The sequence below is a fragment of the Salmo trutta genome, chromosome 23 (genome assembly GCF_901001165.1).
Source record: "Salmo trutta chromosome 23, fSalTru1.1, whole genome shotgun sequence".
NCBI lineage: Eukaryota > Metazoa > Chordata > Actinopteri > Salmoniformes > Salmonidae > Salmo > Salmo trutta.
The window spans coordinates 36622985-36644052 of NC_042979.1; the positions used below are offsets into that span (position 1 = coordinate 36622985).

The window sequence follows — 21068 nt, forward strand, 5'->3', positions numbered from 1 at the left end:
AAAAAGAAAAAAAGCCTTATCCAGCTACAATAGTTATTTACATTGTCGACACCATTTCTGATCAAGCTGATATTTTAATGGACAAAAAAAGGCATTCAAAAACAAGGACATTTCTAAGTGACCCCAAACTTTTGAACGGCTGTGTGTATAAATCTTTACGTATATAGGTTTAGCATTCCTTGCTAAAAGGTGGGCCACTTCCATGGTACCGGTTATCCCGAGTTGAGATCAAGAGTTCACCAAAGTTACCTCGCCAACTCAAGCCTGTTTCGTACACCCTTCTAGAGGGCGAAATTGTTATTTTGGTGAGTCTATGATCCCTGCTGTCTAAGTCCTGTTACAGCATCATCGTTAAATAATTTGTTGCCTAGGTATTCGGCCAAGTTTAAGGAATAACTCACCATTAATTTAAGTCTCTCCTGCTATGCTAGATCTACTTCTTCTCTGATCCCACCTTGGGATGTATGATGAGCATAGCTGAGAAGGTCCATTATAGAATGAAACAGAACACCGCAAGCAACATCACACTGACTGGATTCTTTTCAGTCTAGGTCATTTTATTTATTTCCAAGACAAGTGCAGTGGTATAGGCCTAATTCAAGGCAGCAAGAGCACACAGGAGCAATTAAACTACTGCCACACACACGTATAATCCATCAGAAAGCTTTAAGGGACTTGTTCAACTTATTCATTGTTGAGAAGTTAAAATGTCAGTGCCATTTGTGTTGGAATCTTCAGTCGACAGCAGCGGTGTTGAAATCTTTTTCGATGGTGTCATAAATGCTAAACTGTGCATTGTTATTCTGTGAAAGACAGGACATGAACATGGTTAGAATACAGTGCGATAATGACTGCATTTACAAAGGCAGCTCAACTCTGATATTTTTCCTGTCTCTGTGTGTGCATGTCTTTACCACATTGATAGAGTTTGTTAAGGCGTGTTATGTCCAGGGGGCTCAGGTGATTTCTCTGTCCAATCTGGACTCCCCTCTTCTTGGAGTGAATAGTGGGGTTACGGTTTGATGAGAAGTAGTATCTGCCAGGAGAAACCCAACAATTGGGGATTAGAGGACTTGCTACTTTAACACAAGGACTGCGTCACAATGCCACCCTAATCCCAATATAGTGCACATAGTTTGACCAGAGCCCAGGTAAACAATAGTGACCTAAATAGGGAACCATTTGGTACACACAGGGAAATGTTACTGGAGCTGGATACTGTACAGTCGTGGCCAAAAGTTGAGAGAATGACACAAATATTAATTTCTACAAAGTTTGCTGCTTCAGTGTCTTTAGATATTTTTGTCAGATGTTACTATGGAACACGGAAGTATAATTACAAGCATTTCATAAGTGTCAAAGGCTTTTATTAACAATTACATTCAAGTTGATGCAAAGAGGCAATATTTGCAGTGTTGACCCTTTTTCAAGACCTCTGCAATCCGCCCTGGCATGCTGTCAATGAACTTCTGGGCCACATCCTGACTGATGGCAGCCCATTCTTGCATAATCAATGCTTGGAGTTTGTCAGAATTTGTGGGGTTTTGTTTGTCCACCCGCCTCTTGAGGATTGACCACAAGTTGTCAATGGGATTAGGGTCTGGGGAGTTTAATGAACATGGACCCAAATTAGCGATATTTTGTTCCCCGAGCCACTTAGTTATCACTTTTGCCTTATGGCAAGGTGCTCCATCATGCTGGAAAAGGCATTGTTCATCACCAAACAGTTCCTGGATGGTTGGTACATTCTTTATTCATGGCTGTGTTCTTAGGCAAAATTGTGAGTGAGCCCACTACCTTGGCTGAGAAGCAACCCCACACGTGAATGGTCTCAGGATGCTTTACTGTTGGCATGACACAGGACTGATGGTAGCGCTCACCTTGTCTTCTCCAGATGCCCCAAACAATCGGAAAGGGGATTGATCAGAGAAAATGACTTTACCCCAGTCCTCAGCAGTCCAATCCCTGTACCTTTTGCAGAATATCAGTCTGTCCCTGATGTTTTTCCTGGAGAGAAGTGGCTTCTTTGCTGCCCTTCTTGACACCAGGCCATTCTCCAAAAGTCTTCGCCTCACTGTGCATGCAGATGCACTCACACCTGCCTGCTGCCATTCCTGTACTGGTGTTGCCCCGATCCCGCAGCTGAAGCAAATTTAGGAGACAGTCCTGGCGCTTGCTGGGCTTCAGGGCACCCAAGAAAGTCTTCTTCACAACAATTGAACCGCTCTCCTTGAAGTTCTTGATGATGCGATAAATGGTTGATTTAGGTGCAATCTTACTGGCAGCAATATCCTTGCCTGCGAAGCCCTTTTTGTGCAAAGCAATGATGACAGCACGTGTTTCCTTGCAGGTAACAATGGTTGACAGAGGAAGAACAATGATTCCAAGCACCACCCTCCTTTTAAAGCTTCCAGTCTGTTATTCGAACTCAATCAGCATGACAGAGTGATCTCCAGCCTTGTCCTCATCAACACTCACACCTGTGTTAACGAGAGAATCACTGACATGAGATCAGCTGGTCCTTTTGTGGCAGGGCTGATATGAAGCAGAAATGTTTTTTGGGGGGGATTCAGTTCATTTTCATGGCAAAAAGGGACTTTGCAATTAATTGCAATTCATCTGATCACTCTTTATAACATTCTGGAGTATATGCAAATTGCCATCATACAAACTGAGGCAGCAGACTGAAAATGTATATTTGTGTCCTCAACTTTTGCCCACGACTGTACACAGTCACAAAACTAATATTTACTTATTGCTAAAAACAAGGTGAGTAAAATTAGGACTTTAGTGGGAATAAGGAGGAGAGGAGTATGACTGACGTTCCGTAGTGCATTATGGAGTCGTAGTCATAGGGCAGGTCCTGAGTGTCTCCTTTCTTCACCTTAAAATTATTTTCTTTTCCTGGAAGTTAAAAAGAGTTACAAGAAGCAGATGTGACTGGTGGACACTGCTGGGTGTGAATGTGATATAGGGGAATGAAAATGGAAATGTAGACAAGTTGAGATGGAAACCATTAAGTTGAACCTCTAGCAGGAGGAAACTCTACAGGATTCAAGGCATGAATATTTCATCTTACCTAATGAAACCCATTGCGGGTGGTAATGTAACAAAACTGCCTTCAAAACGAGCTTACATGTTATCCCAGGATACCCATTACGGGTGGCAACTGTAAAAGGTATATTTTACACCAGGATACCCATTACGGGTGGTAACTGTAGATGACAACGTAGTGTTATTCGCGTCAGGCAAATTTAGCGAACAAGGTTGCTGCGTTCACGCCAGGGAAAATTCACAGGAGTAAACTAATTCAGTTCAATTCTACATCATTGGAAATGAGCCTGAAATACATAGTATTGGTCTCAAACTGAAGAACACTGATGGTTACTGGTGTAAGATTCTCTCTGGTGTTTACAGAACTGGTGCTGTGAGATTAGGATATCAGGATTCAAGGTAGCTATGATATTAGGCTATCAGGACCTGCTTAGACAAAGCAATTTCAACAGTAGAGAAAAGGGTTGCAATGTATGGGGAAATTAATGGCTGCACTATTTCCGTTATAATAAGTACATGATAAATGGAATGTTAAGGCATAAATGTATGAAAGACTATTCTTATTTTAAACTTAAGTGGTTCTGTCCTTGTGGTATGTAGTGTTTCATGTTGTGTGGACCCCAGGAAGAGTAACTGCTGCTTAGGCAGAACCTAATAAAATACTAAATGTCAATAGTTATTCTATACGGTCTTCACTCCAGACCACAAAAAGCTGAATCAGGTATGTTAGTGCTGGGCTGCTACTAAAGCCTGCACACTGCAGCTCTTCATGGGACAAATTGACCAGCCCTGCCCCTGATCCACATGCACTGCCCGTGAGGTGGTTTAGTATGTTGTGTTGGTGTGAGTTACCTGGGACCACGTTGTCCCACTGTATGGTGACGTATTGGTCACGGTCTGGCCGTGTGTGCTCGTGGTGCAGGCCCAGGGCATGCATCAGCTCATGACACAGGTTCCCCACGTTACAGGCTCTACCGAAGTACACAGACTGGGCCCCGCCCTGGAAACCTACATACGACGCACAGCTAGAGTTAAGTGAAGAGAGATAAAGGGGAGAGAAGCGGGAGGAGAGAAATGGAGGAGAAAGAGGGGATATGACAGGAAGAGAGGAAAAATAAAGGATTGAACACAGGAAAAGGAAGGAGAGGTTGTGAGTTAACTGTAAACTGCTGGGAAGGAGAGAATGTGTTAATGTGCCCACTTTGGACTCACCCTGTCCCAGAGATGAACTCTATGTAGTTCATCTCATTGGTGTATTCGTGGAAGCGGATACACGTCTGGTCTGAAATAAGCTTGAACGCTGCTAGTATAGTTTCCTTTCTGTCCACTGTGTGGATCAGAGACAATCTACCATTAGACGGTGCATATCATTCTCACTGTATTAGAAAACATCTAGTGTTACAGTGTTCATCTCTCCTACTGTATTCGACACTCACCCAGATAATCGTTGATCTTGTAGGGGATAGAAGTGACGCCTTCATTCTCAGGCCAAAGTGACTTCACAGCTAATCGGTCTTCCTGTAGGACAAACACCTAGTCTTTAATCCAGCTGTTGCTAGAGAGTATAGGCCTCAGATTAATTCAATTGTTATTTACGCGTTTCCCCTATGAATGTTTTTAAGTTCTAAAATGGTCAAACTATTTCAGTATTAATGACTAAAACCAGACTAAGTGTGTAGAAAAAAAAGAATGGAGCAATATACAGTGTACTTTCCATGACAGACTGACCAGGTGAATGCTATGATCCTTATTGAGGTCACCTGTTCAATCAGTGTATATGAAGAGACCGGTTAAAGGAGGATTGTTAAGCCTTGCGACATGGATCATGTCTATATGCCAGTCAGAGGGTGAATGGGCAGGACAAAATATTGAAGTACCTTTGATCAGGGTATGGTAGGTACCAGACTCACCAGTTTGAGTGTGTCAAGAACTGCAACGTTGCTGTGTATTTCACACTCAGTTTCCCGTGTGTGTGTGAAGAATGGTCCACCACCCAAAGGACATCCAGCCAATGGCAGTCCAGTGGTCGAAAATGGGTGACACGAATTGTGCAGAGCAACAGACGGGCTACAGTTATAGTCAATTGACAGTCCAGTAAAACAGTTGTTCCCAAAGACCCCAAAAATGCTCAGCTCGTAGAACCTTGACACAAATGGGGTATGGCAGAGTTCCACTTCTTTCAGCAAAAAACTTGTTGCAGTGGACTAAGGAAACACTGGACACAGGATAATTGGAAAAACGTCTGGTATGATAAATGCCGTTTTTTTGCAATTTCACGCTGATGGGAGGACTAGGGTATGAAGAAAACCACATGCATGCATCCATCATGCCGTTTGTCAACATTGCAGGCTGGTGAGTGGCAGTGGTATGCTGTGGGGTGCCTTTTCATGGCACACATTGGGTCCCATGATAAAAGTTGAGCAACGTTTGAATGTCTTAACATAATTGAAAATCAGGTGCATCCCTTCATGGCAGCAGAGTATCAGCAGGTTAATGCCCCATGAAACAAGGCTCGGATTGTCCAGGAATGGTTAAACGAAAATTACAGTGAATTCAGCTTAGTGCAGTGGCCTGACCAGTCACCAGATCTCAATCCAATTAAGCATCTGAGGGATGAGATGGAACGAGCCATTTCGGATTAGAGATCCACTACCAGCCAACTGGGCACAATGGTGGGAAGCATTGAGGAAATCATGGGGCCAGCATCCCTGTGGAATGCTTGACACCTTGTAGAGTCCATGCCCTGACGAACTGAGGCTTTTCTGAGGGCAAAGGGGGGTGCAACTCAATGTTAGGTGTTCCTAATGTTTTGTAGACTATTATTTTTATATATATTTTTTTTTATATATATATTTTAAGATCTTTTAGAAGAGAAATATATATTTTAGAAGAAAAAAGGAAAATAAATAAATAAATAAATAAACTAAAACCGTGCAATTGGCAACGCCCACTACGATTTAAATTGAGATTGTCACTGGCCGACACACAATAAATCTATTATTTGCATGACTCACTGTGCAACAGTGTTTAACATGAATTTTTTATGACTACCTCGTCTCTGTAACCCACACATACAATTATCTTAAGGTCTCGAACAAGCAGTGAATTTCAAACAGATTTAACAAAAACGACCTATTGGTTTTCAAATAACTTGCATAAGGCACCTATTGGTAGATGGGTAAAAAAAGCAGACATTGAATATCCCTTCGAGCGTGGTGAAGTTAATAATTACACTTTGGATGGTGTTTCAATACACCCAGTCCATACAAAGATACAGGTGTCTTTCCTAAGTCAGTTGCCAGAGAAGAAGGAAACCGCTCAGGGATTTCACCATGAGCCCAATGGTGACTTTAAAACAGGTAGACTTTAATGGCTGTGATAGGAGAAAACTGAGAATGGAACTACATTTTAGTTACAATACTAACCTGATTGACAGTGAAAAGGAAGCCTGTACAGAATAAAATTATTCCAAAACATGCATCCTGTTGGCGTCAAGGCACTAAAGTAATACTGCAGAAAATGTGGCAAAGCAATTATCTTTTTGTCCTGAATACAAAGTGTAATGAGAGGCAAATCCAAAAGATTACAGAGTACCACTTCATATTTTCAAGCATGGTGGATGCATCATGTTATGGGTATGCTTGTAATCGTTGCGGACTGGGGAGTTCCAGGATAAAAAAGAAACGGAATGAGATAAGCACAAGCAAGATCCTAGAGGAAATCCTGGTTTAGTCTGCTCTCTACCAGACACTGGGAGCATAATTCACCTTTCTGCAGGACAAGAAACTAAAACACAAGTGCAAATCTGCACTGGAGTTGCTTAGCAAGAAGACAGAATGTTCCCGAGTAGCCGAGTTACAGTTTTGACAAATCTACGGCAAGACCTGAAAATGGTTGTTTAGTAATGATCAACAACCAATTTGACAGCTTGAATAATTTTGAGAAGTTACACAATCCAGATGCGGAAAGCTCTTAGACTTACCCAGCGGGACTCACAGCGCTAATCGCTGCCAAAGGTGCTTCTACAAAGTATTGACGCTGGGATGCAAATAGTTTAGATATTTCCGCATTTCATTTCCAATAAACTAGCAAAAATGTCTAAAACATTTTCACTGTCATTATGGGGTATTTTGTGTAGATGGGTTAGAATTTGTGTTTAATCCATTTTGAATTCAGGCTGCTTTCGGAAGGCACTGGACCAGCTTCTGGTATGCACAGACTGAAACGAATGACTGCAAAATCGTTTAAGGTTTCTTTACAAGACAGAATGTTGAATAAAACCACATTTAAACTTACTCTACTGGTGGTCCGTGGTGTTGATCCTTCAGATGGTCAAAACATCCACAGGAAAGTACTGTTAACAACTTTTTAGAGTGGCGGTACTGAAGTTGAAATTTCTATCACCTGGCACTTCAGTATGCATGCATTGTATATTTTTCCTGTGGATATTTTGGCTCAAATTTCAACCATCTGAAGGACCAACACCATGGACAACCGGTAGAGCAAGTTAGAATGTAATTCTGTTCAACAATCTGGCTTGAATGGTTTTGCAGTCATTAGCTTCAGGCTGTGTATACCAGAAGGTGGTATCAATCTGATTCATCAGCCTAAAAAAAGATGCAGTAACAGGACAGAAAGCAGGGATAATAGACTCACCGAAACCAGAATGTCTCCCTCCACGATAGCAAGGTCGAACTGTAAGTCCTCTGTAACAGAGAGAGAGGGTCTGAAACAACCACACTGACACAACATGTACTAGTTACAAGTCACTACCTCCAGTGCCATTAAAGTCCAGACCTCGCAGTAGAGGTCCAGGATTGTGCGCTTCATCTAATGAATGCGTTACCTTCTCTGGTTTCAGGCATTTTAACCCAATCATTTTGTCTGTGGCGTGGTCCCATTGAGGCAGTAGAACCTAAAGGCAATTGTTAACATTAAACACATTTTGCAATATTTTATTTTTGATAGATAAGCCATGAACTTGAAGAAAACCAATGGAATTGTTTCTTTAGGCCCATCACACCAAGAGATTGACTTGAGAATCACAGTAGAGGCCTACCTGTGGCAGTGAAAGTCACATTTGTAGAATTGTTGATGGGGTTTGTAGAATTGTCCACTGAAATACAGAAAGAAAATATAAAGAGGAACAGAACAACAGTTTTGCAGTGGGGCTGGCCTACATGAACTAAAAATGGTAAACAGGCCTAGTTTTCAGCCTGTAACCTTACGAAATGAGTGGTCCCCAATGCAGGCCTGCTTACCTGTGGCAGGGAAAGTAGAATTTGAAGTAGTAACATTTGTCAAATTGGTGATGGGAACACTGCCCACTGAAATACAACAAGGGTAACATAATACATGTTACATAATAACATGGTGAACCAATTGGCGTCTACAGTGCAACTGGCCTGGCCTAACTCAAATGGAAAACACTCAAAAGTAGGATGTCACGAAAACAAAATGACTGGTCCTACCTTGGACAAACCAGATGAGAATCAGAAACCAAACCATGTTGAAACAACAATTGTCCCCCAAGATTTGGGAGAAAAAAAAACAACCAGAGAAACAGCACAAACAAATTTCTTCAATAGCTCTCCTTCCAGTCAAATAGTTGGTAGGGCAGCAATCACAAAAGAACAGGTGCCTCCTCGTTGTCCTCCTCCTTCTTCTTCTTCTTCTTCTTCTTCTTCTTCTTCTTCTTCTTCTTCTTCTTCTTCTTCTTCTTCTTCTTCTTCTTCTTCTTCTTTGGTGAGGTTTAAAGATGGTTGGCATCCAATATGTTGCATTATCGCCCTCTACTGAACTATCGTATGAATCCATTACCTTTGTGATACAAAATGGGAAAAGGGGAACCGTGAAAATGTAAAAATATATTTTTAATGACTCTACTAACTAACCCTACACTCATTAAAACCCATCACCTTATTCCACTACTTTAACCCTATCTTAACCTACCCCGGGCCAACGACTCGAGAGGACGAGACACTACCACTCAACACACCCTGTAACTCTTCTGAAATCGAATCTCGTACCCCCAAGTACTTCTCTGCAGCTGCCACCACAACATCTATTTTCTATGACTTACGTGTCATCTCTGCGGTACAGCAGATAACAATTGCTATGAATGCTAAGTCAACCTCACTGAAACATATATCACTCATTGGCCTATCCCTCTGTTCTGGCAAAGATCTACTATTCACAGGGATTCTCTCTGAATCCCTCACCCTCCACTACCTTCTTCACTTCCTCTGCATACAACATCTTCTGCACTACAATGACCCTGGCCACCTAAACCTGCCTCTCTCGCACCAGACACCTCCACTTAGGGTTACCTTCACCGACTCAACGGCACCCACCATCTTTTCCACCCAACTTGAAACCGACCATGGATCAGACAAAAGGCCTGGTTCCACCTTCTTCAAAAATCTTACTCCCACTGAACCAATCGTATCTTTATCATAACCATACCCATCAATGGAAGAATTGGGCTCCAAGCTCCTCACAACAACTTCTACCCCTTCCACTCTGTTTGAACTTGATAGCAATCTTCCTCGACATACCCTCTCCCTTGTCATTGCTATCTTCAACAGATACAAACCCATCCTCTGCCTCCCTCAGTCTTTTCAACCTCCTCTCTCTTTCCCTCCAATCCTCCTCCCTTGACCAGTATAGACAGTGTTAATGTGCATCCATAGTATATAGTGAGCAGTACTGTGCATAATGTAGCAGATGCAGGAATGCCCTCATGCAGGAACACCCCGAAATGTGGGCTGCAGTTGCACACTATTGACAGAAAGACACATCAACCTCAAATAAAGCATCCGAGACAGCAAAACAGCGCTCCTCTGTCTTAGTATGTGTAGGCCATGTATCTGATGCCGTCTGGTCAAAAAGCATATAGCATGTCATACAGCCACAGTTGTAGAGCGGTCAGACTTTCTGGATGTTTAGTTCAGTCCTATGTGTTCTCTGGCCAATCTCTGATATCTTGTCGTGGATCTTGGCTATGATGGTGGGCTCCCCATTGACAGAAAATAAATATCTGCTGTGGGAAACCGTGTAGACAGTGTTAGTGTTCATGTATAGTGCAGTATAGACAGTGGTAATGTGCGTCCATAGTATAGAGTAGTGAACAGTACTGTCCATAATGTAGCATAGAGCCCATGTCGTATGTCCAGAGTGTTCCCAGAGTGGTATACCAAGAAGCAAGCTAGATCTACTCAGGGTCTTTTACATCTAGCAAGCTTCAGCTAGCTTCACATTCCAGCTCAGGCTTCATCCGTACTACGATGGTGGATTTTGCTCGTCCACCTGCCGCAAAAGGCTGTCACATGCTTCCCAGTCGAAACAGTTTAAGCTTATACATTTTGTGAAGTTTTGTTCATTTTGGTGTTTGGTAGGTTTTTTTCAGCTGTTTGCGTACACCAATTTTTGTGTTGAGGCAAGTCGAAGTTTGGTAGTCAAAGTCTACACCCCTTCATCAGTGATTGGTTCACAGTAGGGGTGGGAACTATGGACGGGATTCTTCAATGAAGTGTTTGCTATCATTCACTTGAGAATTACTGCACTAAACTGATGTGTAATTGCGCGACTAAGACCTTCTCTGCAAAAACTTAAAAAATTCTATACAGATTTCTTGATGTATCTATTTTGAGCAAGTGTTTCTGGCTATATTGTTACTACGGTGGCTCAAGAGAGACAAACAGTAATATTGCCTCTTTCTCCTAGTTTTTCAAGCCAAGGTCTTTAGGAAGTGTGAGCACAGAAGTTTGCATCGCCTAGCCGAGTTCTGCTAGGAGCAAACTGAACCTATGTATGGGGACGTCTTTACTGTAGAATAGTTATTGCAAATTTTATGTAAAATAGTCCAAATTAGAGCCATCTTATGGGCAAAAGTGCCATATTTTATTATCTATTGTTAACGTCTTTGATATGCTTATCAATGCACAAGCCCCTTCCTCCCCCACTCCTATCGATCTGATTTCATTGGTCCTCGCAAATCAGACACTTCATTCAGGATATATGAGAAAGCTCCGAGTTAGCCTACACCAGAGAAGGTTCGTTTTAGAGGATTTGTTGCCTTGGAAATGTACACTGAACAGAAATATACACACATGTAAAGTGTTGGTCCCATGTTTCATGAGCTGAAATAAAAAATCTCAAAAATATTCCATATGCAAAAAAAGCTTATTTCTCTCATTTTGTGCACAAATTTGTTTACATCGCTGTTAGTGAGCGTTTCTCCTTTGCCAAGGTAATCCATCCACCTGACAGGTGTGGCATATCAAGAAGCTGATTAAATAGCATGATCATTACACAGGTGCACCTTGTGCTGGGGACAATACAAATCCCCTAAAATGCGCAGTTGTGTCACAATACAATGCCACAGATGCCTCAAGTTTTGAGGGAGTGTGCAATTGGCATGCTGACTGCAGGAATGACAGGACAAACTCATTCTGATTGGCTGGGCCTGGCTGCAAGTGGGTGCGCCCTCCAAGGCCCACCCAATGGCTGTGCCCCTGTACAGTCATGTGAAATCCATAGATTAGGGACTAATGAATTCATTTCAATTGACCTCCTTATATGGACTGTAACTCAGTAAATTCTTTGAAGTTGCATTTATATTGGCCTTCCGAGTGGCGAAGCGGTCTGAAGCACTGCATCTCAGAGCAAGAGGCGTCACTACAGTCCCTGGTTTGAATCCAGGCTGTATCACATTCGGCCGTGATTGGGAGTCCTATAGGGTGACGCACAATTGTAAAAAAACCTGTAATGTTGTAATTATACATTCATGCAGGAGGAAATACAATGATTGCACTAGTGCATATGCGTGAAAGTGGTCTGCACACAGCACATTATCCCCGGAGATGCCAAACTCGGGCAAAGTGTCCCCCATATGACGTCACAGTGATGTCATAATGAGTGGGGGAAAAAACACCTGTATCAGAGACAGTGCAAAGGTTTTCATACTCTGCCACATCCTGAAGAGTTACCTTGTTGTACAATGTCTACCATTTACAACTGGAATCTACATTGAAATTACAACACATACAGTATTTATTATGAATACATTTCTTTCTTGTTGTCCCATGATTTTCACTTAGCAAAAAGAGTTAATGTCAACGCGAAACTGATTGTGAGGACGAACAAAGGTACTTTTTACATAGTCCTATGTGCATCCCAAATCAACCCTATAAAGTACATTATCAGCCATGGTCAAAAGTAGTACACTATGTAGGGACTAGGGTCCCATCAGAGGACAAACACTCATGATGCATTATGGACAGTAGCTGTGAAGTGATACACATTGCTACAGTGTGGTTTTTACTATGTTTATGAGCTTACTAGTACTAAATATACTGTATTTCAAACATAGAAGTGGATTAATTGGATAATAGGCCTATGTGGCTCTGGTGATTTGTTGTCTGTCAGGGTGGGTGTGGTCTCCCATGGCACCACATTACATCACAATCGTGATGTCATAAATAATTGTATTCTGATATGATGACAGCCTAAATGTTTTGCCATTTACGGCAACACTTACAAGTTCAATTCAGGGTCAAAATCATTGCTATATTTTGGATGGTTATTTTTTAACTGATTGATTGGTGGTAAGTAGTTGTGACCACTTGTGATTTAGTGTGAAAAGGCCTACTTTGTGACACAATTTAATTTAGATGATTTAAATAATATAATAATATTTTTCTGCCATATTGTACCTTTTTCAGGATTAATGTAATTGAAGGAACTATGGGAAAGTTCTCCTTCCCAAGGCTCATCATAAGAATGGTTAGAATCTCTTTTCTCTCACCACCCTCATAGTCAAAACTCCAGTGATTTAAAATCATCACTTTGACATACAGGCCTATGAGCTTTTCTAAGATTGAAAATAACAATAACCTCATTACTGACTGCATGTTTGTCATCATTTTCATTTCTAGCCATGGGCAAATCGGACTGCACAGGACAATTTCTGCACAGGAACTACTGAACTCCACAGGCCCAGAACACACCAGCCTCACAACTCCTCACAACTCCCCAGCCTTAATGTAAGTCCCATCTGCAGGCTACATCTACGACCCACTAAAGTGGTCCAGACTAATCATGTATGGACAATCAGTGTAAACGTTGTACTAACTACGGCTTGATCTAGTGTCAACATTATACCTTATTGATATTCTATATCAATGAAATACAATGGAAGGTACATAATAATCCAATGAGTAAAATAAAATATACCATGTTCTATTCTCAATATCCCTACTGCCCCAAAGGTGTGTAGGCAGGGCAAGGAGGACACCGATTCAACCCAGAAGAAGAGGAAAAAGAAGAGGCTAAATGAGAAGGGAACCCAGGTTGAACTAGGCATGCGGGAGGATATCCGTGACCTTGAACTCGCCCATTGGAGATTGGCTAGAGAGACATGGAGAACTGAGCGAGGAAACATTAGGGAGATTAAGGCGCTGTATGGAGAAATATTTAGGCTGCACCAACTCTTGGAGGAGGTAACAAGAGCAGTTTTCTTCAATCAGACTTTCATAACAGTAGATATACTGTAGTTGCTTTAGATGTTCCCAATCCTGATACACAGAAATGAGATCTAAATAGATAGAATAGTGAAATAAGAAGGCAAGAACTGCACATTGGAAGTATTCTGAGGAAGGTCTGCAATCTGCACTGGTAGTATTCTGAGGAAGGTCTGCATTCTGCACTGGTAGTATTCTCAGGAAGCTCTGCATTCTGCACTGATAGTGTTCTGAGGAACGTCTGCGTTTTGCACTGGTAGTATTCTTAAGAAGGTCTGCATTCTGCACTGGTAGTATTCTTAAGAAGGTCTAGAATCTGCACTTGTAGTATTCTGAGGAAGGTCTGCATTCTGCACTGGTAGTATTCTTAAGAAGTTCTAGGATCTGCACTGGTAGCATTCTTAAGAAGGTCTAGAATCTGCACTGGTAGTATTCTTAAGAAGGTCTGCATTCTGCACTGGTAATATTCTTAAGAAGGTCTAGAATCTGCACTTGTAGTATTCTGAGGAAGGTCTGTATTCTGAACTGGTAGTATTCTTAAGAAGGTCTAGGATCTGCACTGGTAATATTCTTAAGAAGGTCTAGAATCTGCACTTGTAGTATTCTGAGGAAGGTCTGCATTCTGCACTGGTAGTATTATGAGTTCTGTCGGCATTATGCTCTGGTAGTATTCTGAGGAAGGTCTGTATTCTGAACTGATAGTATTCTGAGGAAGGCCTGCGTTCTGCACTGGTAGTATTCTTAGGAAGGTCTGCATTCTTAAAATAAAGTTGAAAAAGAATGGAGGAATTTCTGAATCGGAATGATTCCAAAAGTGTGGACCTTCCCATTTCCCTAATAGGCTAATATACAGTAATAAAACGTGTTTTCTCTATGATATTTATTACCCATACACATGTAATTGTTTTAAGATAGTAATAACAATCACCATCAAGCTATTAAGTAATAAAAATGTGTCTGTCATCATACAGATTGGGGTGGATAAAGGGGTGATCAAGCAGCGCTCCACCTCCTCCATTCTTTGTCCCGTCTCCCCGACACTGCCAGCTTTCCCCCGGTACAACCTCCACAGATACCTCGCCAACAGCCATTCGGAGCCAGACCAGCATGCTGCCGGCACCCAGAAGGACCCATCTAAGAAACATTCAATCTTTCCCCCTCTGGACACACAGAGCTGCACCTCCCCTGAAAGATGGCCTCATTCAACGTCCAAGACATCACACCCACACGCTTCACACCGATTTGCTGTCCCATCCCACCCCCTGGTTTCCGGCCCTCCTGCCCGGATGAGACAGACCCATCCGCATGTCCACCCCAGGTCCCCATTGACTGGCCAGGCAAAGGTCAAGGATGAGGTCAAGAGGCCAGAGATTGCATCGTCTGAGGAATTGTCTGAGGAAGTTCAACGGAGAGGTGCAGAAATTGCGAATATGTATAAAGCACAGCTGATTGAGAGGATGGCCCAAAAGAGAAAGGAAGAGATTCTGAAGAAAAGGGTAAACAACGATGACAAGAACGATGACACTGAGGCCTCCTGCTCCTCTGCAGTAGAACAATCCAATACCCCTGCCACAGCCCCCGAGCGCCCAGCCAGCCCAGATGCCACGCCAGTGGCCGCCCGAGTGGACACTCAGGAGGACACCCAGCAGGACCTGGTAGAGGTTGTGAATGTGCTCAAGAGGCAATCATCTGATCTATACCTGCCTGACGACGTATGTGAGGAGTCACTCACATGGAAATCCATTTACGAGGAGCTGTGCCCGCTCGCTCACAGGGTGAACACAGAAGCTGACTACATAAAGGCGCTCCGCGTCATCACTGAGAAGGCTGTGACTCCCTCGTGCTCGTCTGAGGATGATGTGTCTCAGAGTGTGAGTGAGGACACAAGTCAGGAGGGGAGTAGTGAAAGTGAGGAGAGCATGAGTGGACAACAGCAGAGATGTCTACACAGAGATCCTTATGGTGAGAGGGACAGGAAGGAGATTGATAGTGGTAAAATGGAAGGGAGATATGCAACCGCCAATGCAATGTCTATGATGGCGAGCCGAGGGAAAGAAGAACTTAATGCCATGAGCTACGCAGACAGGATCAAATATTTCAAGGACGAGGCTAAGAGAAATGAAGAGATGATGAAGATCGAAAGGAGGAAGGAAAAAGCCAGGGACGAAGAGCTCAAGAAGTGGGAAAAGAGACAGAAGAAATTGAATGAGGAGGAAAGGAAAGGACAGAAAATATGGAAAAAAACAAGTTAGAGGAGCAGAGGAAAAGGGAGAAGGCAGAGATGAAACTAAAGATCGAACATGAGAAAAAGAGACGAGAGCAAGAGAAAAAGAGAGAGAAAAAAGAAAGAAAGAAGCAGGAGATGCAACAGAAGGCCCGTGAAAAAGAAGAGAAAAAGAGGGCAGAGGAAGAGAAAAAGATGGAGAAAAAGAGGGAAGAGAAGTTGAAAAAGATTGAGAAACAGAGGATGGAGGAGGAGAGGAACAGGGAAAAGGAGAGAATGAAGGTGTTGGAGATGCAGCAAAAGGCACGAGAGAAAGAAGAGAAGAGGAGGAAAGAGGAACAGAAAAGAAGATTGAAGATACAGCAGGAACAAGAGAAGGAGGAACAGAAAAGGCAGACAAGGATACGAGACGAGGATAAGAAGAGAGCAGAGCTTCAAAAAATAAAAGATCACGAGGCCAGGTTCAAGATGGAGATGGAGAAACTATATGAGAGAGAAGAGAGGAATGCACAGATTGAAAGAGAAAAGAGGCATGCGCTGTGTCAGAAAAAAGGGCAGACACAGAGAGCAAAACAGGTGGTGGTAAACGAGGTCACATCGTCTACATCTGACGCCTCTGTGCGGAGGGAAGAGAGGGAGCAGCGTCCAGAGACCGCTCTGCGAAGAACAAGGAAGAAGCAGAAGAAATTGGCGGACGAGTCAATGACAACTTTTGAGTAGATGACAAAAGAAAGGGAGCAGACAAAAGAAGAAATGTACAAGTCAATGCTCCTAGATATGTTAATATATGTAAATAAACAAAAACAAATTCGATTGTTTAAAGAGAAAAAACAAAAAACAAAACGAGAAAATGAGCAAAAGCAGGAAAAAACTATAAGGAAGCCAGGCATGAGGGTGAAGAGGAGAAAACATGAGAGAGGAGGAAGGGAGACCAGAGTGGTTTATCAGGAGGGAAGTAGGATATATAGAATAGTTCTGAGGACAGAATCGGTAGGACCATGAGATAAAAGATAAATGAGATCAGCAGTAAAGGAGAGCTGAGTGGATCAAAACAAAGTTATGGAAAACACAAGGGGGAGGCAAGATAAACAGAGACCCAGAGAAAAGAGGTGAAAACATTTTATAGGAGTAATAGAGAGGAGATGGAACTAGAATTCCAATGTACGAATGGCCAAAATAACTAAGGATGAGCAGAAAAGGAGAAGACCAAGAGCACAGGAAAAAGAGCCAACAGACATGTCAAAAAGAAATGAAGTCTGCCTCTTCTACTTCTCTTTTAAAGTTGCTTTGGTTTCCTTTTGTCCTCTTTCTAAGCCTGTTCAAGTCTGAGATAGATGAGAAGAGCAGCCAAAGAAACAGATCTGTTGAAGCATCAATTGGAAAGGATGGGAGGGTTGGAGGAGGAGCACAGCTCCATGACTACATTAGGTAAGTGTTTACTATCAAAGCCTGTTCTCTGTAGACAACTGTATTAGTGTTGATAGAAGTTCATTTATGGAATGTCTTTCAACTCAAACACTACAATTCCTGATCTCATGTGATTATTCACCTCATGTGAGCGGGCTTTCGGATGTTTTTTTCTTGAAACAGATTGTGGCATATGAGGTCACTTTATCTGTTGAAGCATCAATAGGAAAGGATCAAAGGGAGGGAGGCAGGAAGAGGAAAACACAGAAGAGCAGATGAGGTAAATGCTTGGGCTTGTGATGAGAGGATAGGGTCTCCAGAACTGGGGTTCATGATAGAAAATGCTCAGACAAATGTATTACTGTGAATCCCATTTGTTCAATGACTATTTGATGAATTCCTGACGGGATAATTGTTTTACAGGAGCACTCTATGTTCTGCTTCCATGTGGATTGACAGCATTGCTTTCATGAGCTGCTGGAGGACACCATGGATGAAGAGGGAGAGGGTCTATGATAGGCAGTTTGCCATGGCCATAAATGGGCTTTTGGGTGTTAATTCTTCCTGCTTTATATCATACAACTTTACAATAAAAATGAATTGCAAGCATCAGCCTTTTCTGTTTGAGTGTGATCAGTGCAGTAGTAGTAAGATTGGTGTAAACCCAAGGAATATTCTGGCCTTCTAGGCAGAGTTCCTCTGTCCAGTGTCTGTGTTCTTTTGCCAAGTGTCTGTGTTCTTTTGCCAATCTTAATCTTTTTATTGGCCAGTCAGATATGGCTTTTTCTTTGCAACTCTGCCTAGAATGCCAGCATCACCTCTTCACTGTTGACGTTTGGACTGGTGTTTTACGGGTACTATTTAATGAAGCTGCCAGTTGAGGCATCTATTTCTCAAACTAGACACTCTAATGTACTCTTGCTCAGTTGTGCACCGGGGCCTCCCACTCTTTCTATTCTGGTTATTGCCGGTTTGCACTGTTCTGTGGAGGAGTAGTACACAGCGTTGTACGAGATTTTCAGTTTCTTGGCAATTTCTCGCACGGAATAGCCTTCATTTCTCAGAACAAGAATAGGCTGACGAGTTTCAGAATAAAGTTATTTGTTTCTGGCCATTTTGAGACTGTAATCGAATCCACAAATGCTGATGCTCCAGATACCCAACTAGTCTAAAGGCCAGTTTTATTGCTTCTTTAATCAGAACAGTTTTCAGCTGTGCTAACGTAATTGCAAAAGGGTTTTCTGATGATCAATTTGCCTTTTAAAATGACACATTTGCATTAGCTAACAATGTGCCATTGGAACGCAGAAAGTATGGTTGCTGATAATGGGCCTCTGTACAACTATGTACAGTTGAAGTCAGAAGTTTACGTACACTTAGGTTGGAGTCATTAAAACTCGTTTTTCAACCACTCCACAAATTTCTTGTTAACAAACTATAGTTTTGACAAGTCGGTTAGGACACCTACTGTGTGCATGACACAAGTAATTTCTCCAACAATTGTTTACAAACGGATTATTTCACTTATAATTCACTGTATCACAATTCCAGTGGGTCAGAAGTTAACATACACTAAGTTGACTGTGCCTTTAATAAACAGCTTGTAAAATTCCAGAAAATTATGTCATGGCTTTAGAAGCTTCTGATAGGCTAATTGACATCATTTTATTCAATTGGAGGTGTACCTGTAGATATACACTGCTCCAAAAATAAAGGGAACACTTAAACAACACAATGTAACTCCAAGTCAATCACACTTCTGTGAAATCAAACTGTCCACTTAGGATACAACACTGATTGACAATAAATTGCACATGCTGTTGTGCAAATGGAATAAACAGGTGGAAATTATAGGCAATTAGCAAGACGCCCCCAATAAAGGAGTGGTTCTGCAGGTGGTGACCACAGACCACTTCTCAGTTCCCATGCTTCCTGGCTGATGTTTTTGGTCACTTTTGAATGCTGGCGGTGCTTTCACTCTAGTGGTAGCATGAGACGGAGTCTACAACCCACACAAGTGGCTCAGGTAGTGCAGCTCATCCAGGATGGCACATCAATGCGAGCTGTGGCAAGAAGGTTTGCTGTGTCTGTCAGAGTAGTGTCCAGAGCATGGAGGCGCTACCAGGAGACAGGCCAGTACATCAGGAGACGTGGAGGAGGCCGTAGGAGGTCAACAACCCAGCAGCAGGACCGCTACCTCCGCCTTTGTGCAAGGAGGAGCACTGCCAGAGCCCTGCAAAATGACCTCCAGCAGGCCACAAATGTGCATGTGTCTGCTCAAATGGTCAGAAACAGACTCCATGAGGGTGGTATGAGGGCCAGACGTCCACAGGTGGGGGTTGTGCTTACAGCCCAACACCGTGCAGGACGTTTGGCATTTGCCAGAGAACACCAAGATTGGCAAATTCGCCACTGGTGCCCTGTGCTCTTCACAGATGAAAGCAGGTTCACACTGAACACGTGACAGACGTGACAGAGTCTGGAGACACCGTGGAGAACATCCATACTTTTAAAGAAATGTCTTCTGCTCTGATGAAACAAATATAAAACTGTTTGGCCATAATGACCAGCATTATGTTTGGAGGAAAAAGGGGGAGGCTTGCAAGCCAAAGAACACCATCCCAACCGTGATATACGGGGGTTGCAGCATCATGTTGTGGGGGTGCTTTGCTGCAGGAGGGACTGGTGAACTTCACAAAATAGATGGCATCATGAGTGAGGAAAGTCATGTGGATATATCGAAGCAACATCAAGACAGTCAGGAAGTTAAAGCTTGGTCGCAAATGGGTCTTCCAAATGGACAACGACTCCAAGCATACTTCCAAAGTTGTGGCAAAATGGCTGAAGGACAACAAAGTCAAGGTATTGGAGTGGCCATCACAAAGCCCTGACTTCAATCCTATAGAGAATTTGTGGGCAGAACTGAAAAAGCATGTGAGAGCAAGTAGGCCTACAAACCTGACTCAGTTACAACAGTTCTGTCAGGAGGAATAGGTCATTTTATTTATTTCCAAGACAAGTGCAGTGGTATAGGCCTAATTCAAGGCAGCAAGAGCACACAGGAGCAATTAAACTACTGCCAGACAAACGTATAATCCATCAGAAAGCTTTAAGGGACTTGTTCAACTTATTCATTGTTGAGAAGTTAAAATGTCAGTGCCATTTGTGTTGGAATCTTCAGTCGACAGCAGCGGTGTTGAAATCTTCTTCGATGGTGTCATAAATGCTAAACTGTGCATTGTTATTCTGTGAAAGACAGGACATGAACATGGTTAGAATACAGTGCGATAATGACTGCATTTACAAAGGCAGCCCAACTCTGATATTTTTCCTGTCTGTGTGTGCATGTCTTTACCACATTGATAGAGTTTGTTAAGGCGTGTTATGTCCAGGGGGCTCAGGTGATTTCTCTGTCCAATCTGGACTCCCCTCTTCTTGGAGTGAATAGTGGGGTTACGGTTTGATGAGAAGTAGTATCTGCCAGGAGAAACCCAACAATGGGGGATTAGAGGACTTGCTACTTTAACACAAGGACTGCGTCACAATGCCACCCTAATCCCAATATAGTGCACATAGTTTGACCAGAGCCCAGGTAAACAATAGTGACCTAAATAGGGAACCATTTGGTACACACAGGGAAATGTTACTGGAGCTGGATACTGTACAGTCGTGGCCAAAAGTTGAGAGAATGACACAAATATTAATTTCTACAAAGTTTGCTGCTTCAGTGTCTTTAGATATTTGTCAGATGTTACTATGGAACACGGAAGTATAATTACAAGCATTTCATAAGTGTCAAAGGCTTTTATTAACAATTACATTCAAGTTGATGCAAAGAGTCAATATTTGCAGTGTTGACC

General features: G+C 42.5%; 1 protein-coding gene and 3 long non-coding RNA genes across 4 annotated transcripts; 2 read left to right on the forward strand and 2 right to left on the reverse strand.

Moving 5' to 3' along the window:
* Window positions 1–522: 522 nt before the first annotated feature.
* Window positions 523–8645, reverse strand: LOC115159933 (astacin-like metalloprotease toxin 5). Its single transcript, XM_029710083.1, has 11 exons — window positions 8526–8645; window positions 8316–8381; window positions 8114–8170; window positions 7901–7969; window positions 7711–7760; window positions 4491–4572; window positions 4267–4381; window positions 3907–4079; window positions 2823–2904; window positions 915–1036; window positions 523–803 (listed from the first exon to the last, which is right to left on the reverse strand). The coding sequence occupies exons 1-11, from the start codon at window positions 8560–8562 to the stop codon at window positions 799–801; spliced, it is 858 nt and encodes a 285-aa protein (XP_029565943.1). The 5' UTR covers window positions 8563–8645; the 3' UTR covers window positions 523–798.
* A 3238-nt stretch (window positions 8646–11883) lies between these two features.
* Window positions 11884–13366, forward strand: LOC115159938 (uncharacterized). Its single transcript, XR_003868971.1, has 2 exons — window positions 11884–13100; window positions 13326–13366. It is a non-coding gene; the product is annotated as an uncharacterized LOC115159938 (long non-coding RNA).
* A 3446-nt stretch (window positions 13367–16812) lies between these two features.
* LOC115159937 (uncharacterized) lies at window positions 16813–17820 on the forward strand. Its single transcript, XR_003868970.1, has 2 exons — window positions 16813–17488; window positions 17632–17820. It is a non-coding gene; the product is annotated as an uncharacterized LOC115159937 (long non-coding RNA).
* Window positions 17821–20184: 2364 nt separating this feature from the next.
* On the reverse strand, window positions 20185–20709 carry LOC115159934 (uncharacterized). Its single transcript, XR_003868967.1, has 2 exons — window positions 20564–20709; window positions 20185–20454 (listed from the first exon to the last, which is right to left on the reverse strand). It is a non-coding gene; the product is annotated as an uncharacterized LOC115159934 (long non-coding RNA).
* Window positions 20710–21068: the final 359 nt, after the last annotated feature.

What these genes read in the sequence shown, in the direction of transcription:
- LOC115159933 (XM_029710083.1), bottom strand. Translation starts at nt 8,562, where the DNA reads ATGGTTTGGTTTCTGATTCTCATCTGGTTTGTCCAAG. An exon ending in GAGTTCATCTCTGGGACAGG is followed by an intron (nt 4,080 to 4,266) that starts GTGAGTCCAAAG and finishes ACTTAACTCTAG; the next exon opens with CTGTGCGTCGTATGTAGGTT. An exon ending in TCCATAATGCACTACGGAAC is followed by an intron (nt 1,037 to 2,822) that starts GTCAGTCATACT and finishes TTCTCCTGGCAG; the next exon opens with ATACTACTTCTCATCAAACC.